General features: G+C 39.7%; 1 protein-coding gene across 1 annotated transcript; it reads right to left on the bottom strand.

Annotated features, from left to right (window-relative positions):
- Window positions 1-599: 599 nt before the first annotated feature.
- Window positions 600-1,574, bottom strand: LOC127103510 (uncharacterized). The gene has a single exon (XM_051040764.1). The coding sequence runs from the start codon at window positions 1,572-1,574 to the stop codon at window positions 600-602; it is 975 nt and encodes a 324-aa protein (XP_050896721.1).
- Window positions 1,575-14,233: the final 12,659 nt, after the last annotated feature.

Here is a 14,233-nt window from a genome sequence, read left to right as displayed (position 1 = left end):
ATTCTCTATATTATACAGCTTAACTTCACCCTAATTGGCTATGGACATAGGAATTGGGGTAGATTGATTAAAGGTTTTCTCACCAAGGACTTGGGAGAAAATACCCTTGAGAACTGGTAATAATTGATATTTGTTGATGTAATAGTAACTCAGAGTTGTTACAGGGATAAATGATACACCTTCCCTGGCATTGTTCCTTTTTCTCTATAAACCCTTATTTTCATATTTCTTTACCTTTACTTTTATTATTACACTCAAAAACCAAATTAATACTTTCTGGTTAATTGAATGATAATTTAACTCAATATTAACGTGCAGTCCTTGAGATAGACATTCGGGGAATTTCCCCATTATTACTATAAAATGCAAAATAGTACACTTTCTATTTTTCCGATCAGATACTCAAGTACATCTAGAACTACTTCTCCCCCTTTTTAGCCAAAAGAGACCAAAGAGACAAAATAAATGTCTATCTAGTCATTAACAGAAATACCAAAAGTTAAAGAGTTACATCACCAAGTACATACACAGTTGTAGGAATTATGAGAAACAAACAAAAAAAACACAAAGAAATCCACAAAAAAAAAACAAGAAAACCATCAAAACAAGAGGGACCAAAGCCAACAGAGCCGCTCAGTAGAGCTTGAGTTTGCAACCTCTTTAACAGCACCAGAAGCAGAATTACCACTCGCATCATCATTGTTAGCAGGCCTCTCACTAGAGGTGTGGGCTTCAGCTTCTTCTTCATGGATGACATTAGCATGTTCAGCATTTTCACCCTCAGCCTGCTCCAAGCTTTCAATCAAGGCTTCCAAAGATTGTTTTCTAGTTGTGGCTACCCTAATCCCTTCACCTATCTCTTTGCATGTCTCCTTAAGCTCAACAATTGCTCCAACTTTTGAGACTGGCCTCCTCATGGCAGATGTCATGACAATATCCTCGACATGATTGCCTTCAAAGAGTTTGTAGTGCATAGACAAAGATGGTTTTCTCCTACTAGGTAAATCATTTGAGAACAAAATACCAGGATGTTGATTCAAGATAATTCCACATATTATAGAGGGAAAAGCAATTGGCAGCTTAACTGCATTAGTAGTTGCATGCTTGATGATTTGATCAAACATATATCTACCATAGTCAAATTTCATTTTTGTTCCAACAACAAAAATAAACCTCCCAAGAGTATTAGCAATGGTGGAGATATGGTTGGTAGGGACCCAGTTAGTAGCTCCTATTTTATGCAGGATAGCATACTTGATAGTCAACTTCCCAGCAGGAAGATCCTTTTTAAAAGGCCAAACTTTCACCTGCTTAGCGGTAATCTCCCTACAGACCTGATTGTCTGTAACCTCTAATTCTCCTGCACCCTCATTATTTCTGCCTAGAAAATTATTAATAACAGTAGGAGAGAATGTTATACACTTACCCCTCACATACACCTTGCAGAACTCCTTGCTGTTCTTATCAGAAATATCCTCAGGAATTTTAACAATAAAGTCCTTGACTAAACCTTCATAGCATTGAGAGAACCCAACAACAGTCTTCAAAATCCCATCAACTTGTATCAGGTCCATGACCTCCTTGACATCAGCATCACCTTTTCCCAATTCCCTTTCCACAACTACCCTTCTCTGAATCACAAATTTCCACTTAGCAGCTCCATCCTCAAGATGGAAGGAGACTTCCTAACAGTAGTTTTCTTCGCAGGCGAGATGTCAGGGACATCTTCTTCAACATCCTCTTCAGGCTCATAATAATCTTTGTCCTTCGTCCTCTTTATTTCAACCTTGCTCCATGGTTTGGAGGGACCAATGACAGCAGATTTTCCTTTGCGAGTCTTCATGTGTTTAGCCACACTTGGCTTTATGTGATGAATCAAGCTTTCCTCTTCATCATCAGAGCTACAATCCTCTAGATCAATCACAACATTTGCATCATCATACTTCTCAAAGTGGGAAGCATTAGCAGTGTTAGAGGCCACAAATTTCCCTTTGTCAGACGCGGTTTTCCCTAGAGAGCGCAACCCTTCAGCAACCAAGTCCTTTTCAGAACTGGAGGAATCATCACCCTTACCACTAGGTTGTTCAACCTCGGGAGGGGGATACATTTGAGCAAGGGGAGCAGAAACCCCCTTCACAGATTGGCCTTCATTAAGATTTGTAGTAACTATGTCTCTTATAACAAGATCAGTATAGTGTGTTCCTTCCTTATACTTAGTGACAGGAGTTGAACCAGATGGAATACTAGAGGGATTACCTTGATTGTAACATGCAGAAGCGGAGGCATCAATGGAGATGGGTTGGTTCGAATCAATGTCCATGGCGGGAATAACAGAGAAAGGAGCAACATCAAAAATCTCATCATCAGGGACGCCCACGGGAGGAACACTAAATTTTGGAGTAGACTTAGTATTTTTAGAAGCAGGTGTATCTTGATGTTGTGACATTTTGGAGTTTTTCTGGAAAAAGTAAGGTTGCCCTAGTAGAGGTTTATGGAGAAGGAAAGGGAAAGTGGAAGTGTTGGAGTAGGTAATGGGGTTAAGGGGGTGGCGTGTGAAGATGGAATAGATGGTATTTCCAATACAAGGTAAAGATTTACCATAATAGGGGCACTTTATTTTAGGAAAATAGACTATAATTTGAGTACTTTTTCCACTCCATATTAATTGCTACAAATTTTCATAAATGCAAATCCCTAATCTCCCTCTCAGGAATTCAAATTGATTTGCATCCAAGGCCTTTGTAAAAATATCAGCTAACTGCATCTCAGTAGCAACATGCTCTAAGGTTACAATCTTATCCTCCACAAGTTCTCTAATAAAATGGTGACGGATATCAATATGTTTGGTCATGTTGTGCTGAATAGGGTTCTTTGAGATGTTTATAGCACTCAGGTTGTCACAGTACAATGTCATGACATCTTGTGTGACATTGTATTTAGTCAACATTTGTTTCATCCACACCAGTTGAGAACAACTACTTCCAGTTGCTATCTATTCAGCTTCAGCACTAGACAGAGAAACACAATTTTATTTCTTACTAAACCATGATATTAGATTGTTCCCCAAGAAGAAAGATCCTCCTAATATGCTTTTTCTATCATCAACACTTCTAGCCCAATCAACATCACAATAGCCAGACAACACAGAATCGGATCCATGAGTGTATAGCATCCCATAGTCACAAGTTCCATTGACATATTTCAGGATCCTTTTCACTTGGTTTATATGGCTCATCTTTGGCTCAGCTTGATATCTAGCACATACACTTACAACAAAAGTAATGTCAGGTCTGCTTGCTGTAAGATATAGCAGACTCTCTATCATGCTTCTGTAGAGACTTTGATCCACACTGACACCATTTTCATCTTTAGACAACTTCAGATGAGTAGGAGCAGGTGTCCTCTTGTGGCTTGCATTCTTCATGCCAAACTTCTTAACTATATTCTTGGCATATTTACTTTGAGATAGAAAGATAGAATCTTCCATTTGCTTGACTTGCAGGGCAAGAAAATAAGTTAGTTCTCCAACAAGACTCATCTCAAATTCATACTGCATTTGTTCAACAAAATGTTGAACCATCTTACTTGACATCCCACCAAACACAATATCATCCACATAGATCTGAGGAATCATGAGCTTTCCTCCTTCATCTTTGACAAATAAAGTCTTATCAATGCCTCCCTTTTTGTATCCATTGTCAATGAGAAACACTGTGAGTCTCTCATACCAAGCTCTAGGAGCTTGTTTCAACCCATAAAGAGCTTTCCTCAACGTATACACATGCTTTGGAAGATTTGGATCTGTGAATCCCTTTGGTTGTTCAACATATACTTCCTCATTCAAGTAGCCATTTAAGAAGGCAATTTTCACATCCATTTGGAACAGTTTAAACTTCAGAATACATGTCACTCCTAGCAATAATCTATTGGACTCCAGGCGAGCTACAAGTGCAAATGTTTCATCAAAGTCAACTACTTCAACTTGAGTGTATCCTTGAGCTACTAACCTTGCTTTATTCCTCGTAACTAGACCTTTTTCATCAGATTTATTCTTGTGTACCCGCTTTGTTCCAATAATATTTATTCCTTCAGGTCTTGGAACCAAATCCCATACTTCATTTCTCTTGAATTTCCCTAACTCTTCCTGCATTGCATTGATCCAGAATTCATCAATTAAAGCTTCTTTAACATTCTTAGGCTCAATCTTTGACACAAAATAGGCATGTGATATCACTCCCCTTGATCTAGTGGCGACTCCTTTATTTAGATCTCCTATAATGAGATCTGTAGGATGATCCTTCTGAATTCTTATAGAGGGTCCCTTGTTTACTTGATCAGCTTCAGGTTCAGCTTGGGTGGACTCACTCTCACTACTTTTATCAGAAGGTTCAGCTGGGGCATCATTCAAAAATGTTTCAACATCGTCTGTGACATCAGTCTCTTGATCATCAACAACAACATTGATAGATTCCATCATAACTTTAGTTCTGGAATTAAAGACTCTAAAGGCTCTTTTGTTTGTTGAGTAGCCCACAAATATTCCTTCATCACTCTTGGGGTCCGTTTTCCTTCTTTGTTCACGATCATCCATAATATAGCATTTACTACCAAACACATGGAAGTATTTGACAGTAGGTCTTCTTCCCTTCCAGACTTCATATAAAGTGGTTGAGGTCCCTTTTCTCAAGGTTACTCTGTTATGAACATAACAAATGGTGTTCATAGCTTCAGCCCAAAAGTGGTAAGACAACTTCTTAGCATGAATCATAGCTCTAGCAGATTCTAGGAGAGTTCTATTTTTCCTCTACCACACCATTTTGCTGAGGGGTAATGGGAGAAGAGAACTCATGTCCAATCCCTTCAGATGAACAGAAATCAGCAAATTTATTGTTTTCAAATTCTTTCCCATGATCACTTCTGATTCTGATAACATGACTCTCTCTTTCTCTTTGAAGTATTTGGCAAAGGTCTTTGAACACATCAAACACATCATATTTTTCCCTTATAAAATTCACCTAGGTATATCTGGAGAAGTCATCCACCACAGCATAAGCATACCTTTTTCCACCAAGACTTTCCATCTGCATAGGCCCCATCAAGTCCATATGGAGAAGTTCCAGCACTTTAGATGTGGTTTCATGTTTGATCTTCTGATGTGACATCTTTGTCTACTTTCCAATCTGACATTCACCACATACTCTTCCTTCTTCAATTTTTAATTTTGGGATTCCTCTGACAGCTTCAACAAATATGATCCTCTTCATCCCTTTAAGATGCAGATGACCCAGTTTTTGATGCCATAGTTTCACTTCTTCTTCTTTAGCTAGAGCAGATATTGATGAATAGCTAGTTTCTTGAGGAATCCACATGTAGCAGTTGTCCTTAGATCTAACTCCTCTCATGATCACCTCATTTTTTGCATTAGTAACCAAGCATTCAGTTTTTGTGAAGTTCACATTGAGACATTGATCACATAGTTGATTGATGCTGATCAGGTTTGCAGTCAATCCTTTAACAAGCAACACATTATCAAGGTTAGGAACTCCAGATCATTTTAGCTTTCTAATCCCCATGATTTCACCCTTTGCTCCATCACCAAAAGTTACATAGCTGGTGACATGAGATTGGACGTCAACCAGAAGATTTTGGCTTCCAGTCATGTGTCTGGAGCATCCACTGTTAAAGTACCAATCTTCTTTGGATGAGACTCTGAAGGAAGTGTGAGTTATCAAGTTAGTAGCACCAACCCTAGGAACCCACTGTTTTTTGTTAGAAGAGATATGTTGTTTGGGTCTAGGTTGATGAGTAGGTCTGGGATAACCATACAACCTAAAGCAGAATGGTTTTATGTGACCAAATTTCCCACAGTAATGACATCTCCATCTTTGGTATTTTCCTTTTGAGTGCTTATGTTGTCTTCCCTTGTGATGTTAAGACACCTGATGTGACATCTTTGGTTTGCTATTAGAGGGACTACAATCAGGAGAAGATTCATTGAACCCAAGGCCAGTCATGTCTCCTGCCATCTTTCCAGCCTGGAGGATTTTGTCTAAGGTGTTAGATCTACTGTTTAGCATTCTGACAGACATAGTCATCTCATCCAGTTTGGTATTCAGGAACAAGGCTTCAATCTTCAAATTAGAAATGGTTTCTAAGTGTTTTGTCTTCTCAGCCTCTAGTTGGGTTATCAGTTTCTTTTGATTCTCCACTTGTTGACACAATTCTTCATTTCTGAAACACAACTTCTTGTAAGAAGTAGTTAGTTCATCAAAGGTTAATTCATCATCACTGGAATCTTCATCAGGATCCCATCTCCCAGTCAAGGCAATCATAAGATTGGAAGATTCTCCTTCTGTTTCACTTTCAGAGTCATCACCAAACCAAGTAGCAGCAAGACTCTTCTTCTGTTTCTTGAGATAGGTCCCACATTCAGCTCTAATGTGACCATACCCTTCACATTCATGGCACTGAATTCCTTTGCCCTGTTTGGATTTTTGTTCAGATCTTGTTCTTCTTCCAGCATCATTGGACCTACTGATGTCAAATGAGTTGTTCTTGACATTAGACTTTGACCTCACATTCATCCTCTTCAGGATTTTGTTGAATTGTCTTCCAAGTAACGCTAAGTCATTTGACATACCTCCATCAGTATGTTGACTACTTTCTTCCTTTTTATCTTCAGTGTTGGACACAAAGGCTATGCTTTTGACTTTCTTTTCAGATCCATCACTCATTCCCAACTCGAATGTTTGGAGGGATCCAATTAGCTCATCCACTCTCATCTTGCAGATATCTTGAGATTCTTCTATGGTTGTCACTTTCATGGCAAATCTTTTGGGAAGTGACCTGAGAATTTTCCTCACAAGCTTTTCATCTGACATCTTCTTACCCAGGGCACTTGAGGAATTATCAATCTCAAGAATATTCATATGGAAATCATGAATACTCTCATCTTCTTTCATCCTCAAATTTTCAAACTTGGTAGTAAGCAGCTGCAATCTAGACATCTTCACTCTAGAGGTACCTTCATGAGTGGTTTTATGAATATCCCAAGCATCTTTAGCCACCTCACAATTGTTCACCAGTCTGAAGATGTTCTTATCAACCCCATTGAATATAGCATTCAATGCTTTAGAGTTTCCAAGAGCTAGTTCATCCTCCTCCTTGGTCCATTCTTCCTCAGGCTTCTTATTGTAAGAACAAAAATTGTTCTACAACAGAGTCCAAGATTTTGATGATAACAAAGGACGAAACAAAAAATGGCACTCTAACAAAAACTTTCTAAGTGTGCAGGAATCTAAACAAAAAGAAAGGAATCTGATTGCGTCATCAGATACAAAATCATATCAGATACAAATGACCAGAAGATCTGAAGCATCTGAAGCAGAAACGCGCTCAAGAAATTCTAACTCTGAGCAAAACAGCAAAAACATCAGAGGCATCTGAACAAGGAGTACACTCTAGAAGTTCTGACTCTGAACAAAGGTATATCCATTTTTTTCAGAAGCTCTCAGCGTCATCTGAAGACATCATCAGAACCCCAAGAGATCAAAACATCAGAAGCTTCGAATCCATAGCAAGATCTCAGATCAACAGAGTCACATAGACCTTGATTATGGATTTCCTAAATCAGAAAGAGTAACGTCTACTTCGATTTTAAATGGAAAGGAACTATTATTGGAAAGAAGTTATTCAGGGAGACAAAGTTGTTTTGGCAAAAAACAACAGAAGTTATGGCATTAATTCCTATTCAAGATTAAATATCTGCCATCAATTTCAACGGTCCTTTCATCTCTATATAAAGGACAACAAACAGCATTGAGAGACACACCAGCGCACATAAACTCTCTCTTCTCTCTCTCAATCTTTCACGAAGCTTTTGCTTAGAACGTGAAACATTCTTTTGTTCTTACTGTTGTAATATTTGCTTTATCCTAGAAGCACTCTAGATTACAAAGTCTTTTTATCTATTATTTTATTTCCTCAAGTGACTCTGCACAGTCTGTATACTTGAGAGGACTAAGAGATCCATCTCTTAGACGTTGGTTGTAATAATCTTTCAAGATTAGTGGATTAAGTCCTTATTGAAGGCGAAATCACCTTGGCCGGGTGGACTGGAGTAGCTTTGTGTTATAAGCGAACCAGTATAAATTCCTTGTGTGGTCTTATTCTGAAAAAGCGCTTATTTTCCAAAACAATTCAAACCCCCCCTTTCTTGTTTTTCTCACCTTCAATTGGTATCAGAGCTTCGGCTCTGTTATTGATTTTCTAATCAAACACTTAACAGTGTAGAGAGATCCAGAACGAGAAAAACCATGGCCCACACAAATGAAAGAGACAGTTACAATGCTAAGCTTCCTGTCTTTGATGGAGAAAAATTCGACTACTGGAAAGATAGGATTGAGAGCTTCTTTCTAGGCTATGATGCTGATCTCTGGGACATTGTCACAGATGGATACAAACCTCCTGTCACAGAGGATGGAGTTGAAGTTCCCAGGAGTAAGATGTCAGATGATCAGAAGTGAGTTTTCAAAAATCATTACAAAGCCAGAACCATACTTCTCAATGCTATATCTTACAACAAGTATGAAAAGATCACCAACAGAGAAACAGCCAAAGACATACTTGACTCTCTGAGGATGACTCATGAAGGAAACTCTCAAGTCAAAGAGACAAAGGCTCTGGCGCTTATCCAAAAATATGAGGCCTTCAAAATGGAGGATGACGAAGCCATAGAGGTAATGTTCTCTAGATTCCAAACTCTTATTGCAGGTCTCAAAGTTATAGACAAAGGGTACACAACTGCAGACCACGTCAAAAAGATAGTCAGAAGCTTGCCAAAGAAGTGGAGACCCATGGTCACTGCTCTGAAGCTGTCTAAGGATCTGAACAATATCAGTCTTGAAGAGCTTGTTAGTTCTCTCAGAAGCCATGAGATAGAACTAGAGGAAGACTGTTGATTCCTTAGGATTGGCAGTAATTTTAGAAAACAAATAATGTAATCATCTCTGTTGTTTTAATATGTTGGGTTGAAGAAATTCAACATCTGGACCAACATGTCATGTACGATGTCACGACATCAGGTCTGTGACATCGCACATGTGTAGGAAACTGAATTGATTAATTCAGTATATGTCATGGGATCAGCAAGGATATCTGGTGAATATCCTAACTCCCTTGTGAAGGCCTTGAAGACTAATTCAGAATATATATAGGCTCTAAATATGGAGATATATATGGAGAGAGATTAGGAACTTGAAGACCTTGTTTGTAGCAGAATTTTTCTGCTGAAGTTGCAACAGCAAAGAACAAGTCTGCTGCAATTTTCTGAAGGCCCAAATCCAGTTGGGTGATTAGGTTATAAATAGCTGATTGTAATCTAGTTTTTGTAAGCCTCTTAGAATGAATTTTTAGGGGTGTGTGTAAGGTAAACCTCCCAATCTGTGGGAAGGTTACCATGTGTCTCTCAGTGGTAAACCTGAGAGTGTTTGTTACTCAAAGCCTGTAGGCAAGAGTGATTATGTTCTTGAATGAAGCTGTGAAGCAAGTTCAAGGTGTTTGCACATTACATTGTATTTGTAGTGATAGGAATGGAAACTGGAGGTTTCTATCTAGGAGTTCCTAGGTATAGATTGCATTGGGTAGGGATTAAGTGATGAGTTGTAAACGGGGGAGTTTAACTCTGAATTGATACTACTAATAGTGGATCTTCTTCCTGGCTTGGTAGCCCCCAGATGTAGGTCATGTTGGACTGAACTGGGTTAACAATTTCCTGTGTTTGTTTTCCTTCTGTATGATATAATCATGGCTGCCAAAGCTAAGCATGTAATTCAGTCTGTTCAGCAAGATAATAGCAGACCTGTTACATAGCCTTCTGTTGGAATGTCAAGCAGAATGTTTTGACATTCAGCAACAACAGCACATACTGTATAATAAGCTGATGATTTCAGTTCAGTATGTTGTGAAGTCTGGATTTCAAAAGCATCACAGACCTGGCCATAAGATCATTGTGAACCTGTCAAACTGGGTGTCTTGACAGTTCTTCCAGTAAGCTGATACTGAAGTATAGACTGGTAGGTCTTTCACAGTACAGCATATTCAGCACAGTCTGTTTTCAGGAACCAAACAGACTTAGCATATGGTTCTGGTCATGGATGTCAAACGGAATGTTGTGACATTCACTCATGACTGCATATGCTAAATTGTTGGATGGTTAGTTTTCTGTTTCAGGATTTTTCTCAGGCTATTCTTCAGGAATTCACCAGTTGATCTAAAATCTAGGAAACTAACAACTAAGCTACAATTAATGAACCTGGCAAATAATCTATTTGTTAGCTCCTTAATAAGTGGAGATTAGTTTAACTTGTTACAACCTTTAATTTAGGAAATACAAGTACATGACCAACAAACTGGAACAATGTAACAGATAATGTCCAAGACAGGATTGAGACATCTTGCTGATATCTGTGTAGGAAAACAACAGAAGGGAATGATAATGTGCACATAACTAGGTGTCCCTCCATTCTAGGATGACATAGAAGGAGAGGCCGTGACACTGTGAAAAGGTGCAGAGTGAAATAACTGTCTTGCTGTAATAGGTACAATGTTAGATCAGATGTCATGACTTGAAGTAGAACATCTGAATACTGACTATGCCAGAATTTCAATTGGTATCAGAGCAGGCATCCTGTTCTGTCTCTGGATGAGATCCATGGGTGATACTTTCTGGTAGCTGGCAAGGAGTTATGTTAGTACTGATGCTGGAACCCGTGTAAGGTTCTGTAATTCCCTGAATGGTCCCTTGAAGTAGGTGGATGGACTGTTCATGACAGGAATGGTGTGTACCTGTCTCTGGAGGTTGGCAATTGGCCTGTGTGTGGGACAGGTGAGCCAGTACTAAATCACATTCAAACCTGGTATGGTCTTGGAGGCCAATCTGGTGAAGTGTGTGTTCATAGGTTGAGTTGTATTATGATTTCCGCTGCATAATACATGGCAAAACTCAAACTCTGATGTAGTTTCCCCTCATGTGGATGAAAGGCTGCTGTGTTCAAGATCTCATCAAAATCTACTGAAGATGTCAAAGATACTTGAGTCTCCTCAAGTCCACTCATCATGACGTTCTCACTTCAGGATGGTAAGAATCACTTAATCACTGATTCTTTTACTCTCTTGAGTAGTGTATATGAAGAACTTGAAGACCTTCAAGGAAGGTTTGGTCCAAGGAGGTGGAACCAATGTTCTATGTGATGTTAGAACATGGTGTTCAACAAGTATGCAGCTACTGGTTGAAGAGCAGATGTTTTTGGGTCCAAACAATGGGATAATTCTGTTTGGAACCTACTCCTGACCTGGAAGAGGAGACATCTGTGTATGCTAAGTTGACAAGAGCAGAGTCAACTGGATGTGAGCTCAAGAAGGTCATCCCTAAAAGTTGAGCTGGTTGAGATGTGACATTGTGCAATCTCCTACTGTGTGGCATATTCCTGCAGTTTGATCAGGGTTGGATAGTTGTTCCCTGAAGTACTAGTGTGTAGGAAGACAAGTCCCCTGAATGCTAGCAGTCAAGAATGGGGTAACCTGATGGCTGTACCATTTTAAGAGGATTGAAACCATGAATCGTGTTATTCAAACACCACGTTCAGAAGTGGCAGTTCTTTCAAGGAGTGAGAATATGAAGATTCAGTGGTTGGTTGAGGTAATATGCTCTGGCAATGCATATCCACTATTGACTGATGTTGTTTGTCTCACTAGTACTTATGGTCAGCTCGAGTCTGATTGGTGTGAGTGGAGGAGTTAGTTGTCACAGGTAGGGATAGTGTATGTCATGTTGAGACATATGTATACGATGCATGGATATTGGTGTGGAGTTTCCATGATTGTTAAGTTGAGGGGGAGTTTTGGTTAACCTCCTCACGGTTGGTCAGCCTAGGGTCGGGTTGGCTGTTGACCTGTGTCACATGGGTTCTGGGTGGTGTGTGACACATTTGCAAGGAAGGATTCATCTCTCTCATTCCTAAGGGTGAATCTAATCTGGAAAGAGTCTCAAGACTATTAAGGTGCTTGCAAGCAGAAGATGTTGACCCTAGAAGAGTATCCTCAAAGCACTCTCATGGTGGAAGTATCTGAAAGGATAATTGGGAAAGGATTTAAGATCAATGTCTACTTGTGTCAAGTACAAGTATTTAATTGATTATCCTTGGAGCTCAAGATAACTGATGTTCTTAAAGATGGTGGAACATCTCTTCTTCAAGATCCTGTGCAAAATCACAGGAAGGATAGTACATTGAGGTATGATCTATCTCTTTGGTGGCAGCAAAAGCGTATGATCTCTGAAAAGGTTTCCTGGCAAGAAACATGTTCAGCCTTGGTATGTACAAGAAGAAGAAGACATCATAGTCTTGATGGTGGTTACTTGGATCAGTTTATTTCTGATCTAGGTAAGGAAGTGCATTAGCTTATGCACACTGTGAAGTCAAGAACAAGTGGCAGCAGTCTTGACATCATGGAAACAGCCTTGCCTTAGGATGTGGAATCCTTGGTAAAGCTGAAGGGTTAGTGTCTAACTGGTCCTTCTGAAGACTCATACATCAGAGTGTCTGATGTCTTTGGAGAAGAAGCAGGGATTCATCAAGGTATGAGCTTGGATGACTTAACTGCAAACTTGCAGGATGGAGGTTGTTTACTCAAACTTGGTTCCACAATCAAGTCTATGAGAACATTGAACTCTTGTTCTGTGAAGGGAGGAAGTTCTTTCAAGTGGCAGAAGAAGGAGCTGAATTCAACAGCTGGATGTCAAAACACAATGTTGTGACATTTGGTTCAACATCAGATTCTTAGTTGATGAAGTGGCACATCAACTTAAGATAGAAGGGTCTGCAGGGTTGTAGATTGGACACTTCAAAAGGCTTGAAGTTCAAATTTCACCTGGAAGGTCAGAATATCTTTGGGAGAAGTCTGATACACGTGGAGAGGTCAAAAAGCAGCATTTGACCTGTTCATATGAGAATTCATGAAGGAGGTAATCAACCAGTGGCAATTGGTCTATCTCAGAAGTGAGTTCGAAGAATCAAGGTAATCAACATAAGGCAGCTGATTAGTCTTGAGGAAAGTCTGAGACAAATTACTTTTGAACAGAAAAGTAGTAAGTTGAAGACAAAAGGAGGTGTTCTCTATTCATCTCTTGGAGCTTGTGGTAGAAGTTCTGAGCTATCTATGGAAGACTGTCTCTGGTAGTGGGATGAGAGTGTATATATCCCAATGTATGTCTGGGTTCCTCTGGCCCAAGCTGAGGACTCAGTAATATCTGAAGTCTATCAGATAGTGCTCCCTGTGATGCTGTGAAGGAAGTCTCAGATGATGTTCAAACATCTTGTGAAGTGATCTTCTGTTCTGGTTAGAAGAGAAATTGACACAGAGTGTGGATGTGTTCAGCCAAGAGGGTTGGACAGAGGGTGCGCTCTTGAAGACATGAAGATGCCTCTTATGTTTTCCTTTCATCAAGTGGTCTGGGATCTCTTTGAATCAGGAAGTATGTGAAGGTCCAACCTTGGGGTGTTGGATATGATCATGTGTGACCTCCAAGAGAGTAGGTTATCCATGACAAGGGGAGTTGTGCCTTTGTGCTGCAAGCAATCACCAAGCTTGTGGTCTATGTGTTCCCAGATGACTAGGTAGTTATCAGGATGCTGTGATGTATGTCAAGGCTGAGTGAACAGAAGAATGTCTGACCGGATGTCATGACATTGCCCTGGACATTGCTGTTAATTCCTCCTGAATTTTAAAATCAGTAGGAATTATGAGGGTGATATGGCTAAGTCTGATAAACCAGAATAAGCCTGATGGCTACAGCTGTGTGGTACAGGGGGAGTAACCATCAACTGAAGTGTGAAAAGTTGGCTGTAGCAGTGTTAGGTGTCTGGAGGTATGACAGAGGACTAAGTTGAATACTGGCTGAATGCAGGAATGTTAAGACATCGCGTGCAACGTGTCTGACTGCATATATGGAATGGTTTCCATGCACTAGAACGGCTGTTTTGGAAAAGAAACAGTCAAGAGCTATAAAAGGTATTCAAAGATAGTCTGAGATTTTGTTGGTGATTCTCTGACTGTTTCTCAGCAAAAATAAATGCATCTTGATCAAGCATTTATTTCTACCGGAAATTCCTAGGCACAGGCAGGGCTATTTAAAGGGTGCAATAGCCCTCTTCCTCTCACAAGAAAAACACTCCAT

This window comes from Lathyrus oleraceus, chromosome 1 (genome assembly GCF_024323335.1).
Source record: "Lathyrus oleraceus cultivar Zhongwan6 chromosome 1, CAAS_Psat_ZW6_1.0, whole genome shotgun sequence".
NCBI lineage: Eukaryota > Viridiplantae > Streptophyta > Magnoliopsida > Fabales > Fabaceae > Lathyrus > Lathyrus oleraceus.
Note: the sequence above shows the minus strand (reverse complement) of the source record. Positions and strands in the feature narration are given on the sequence as shown.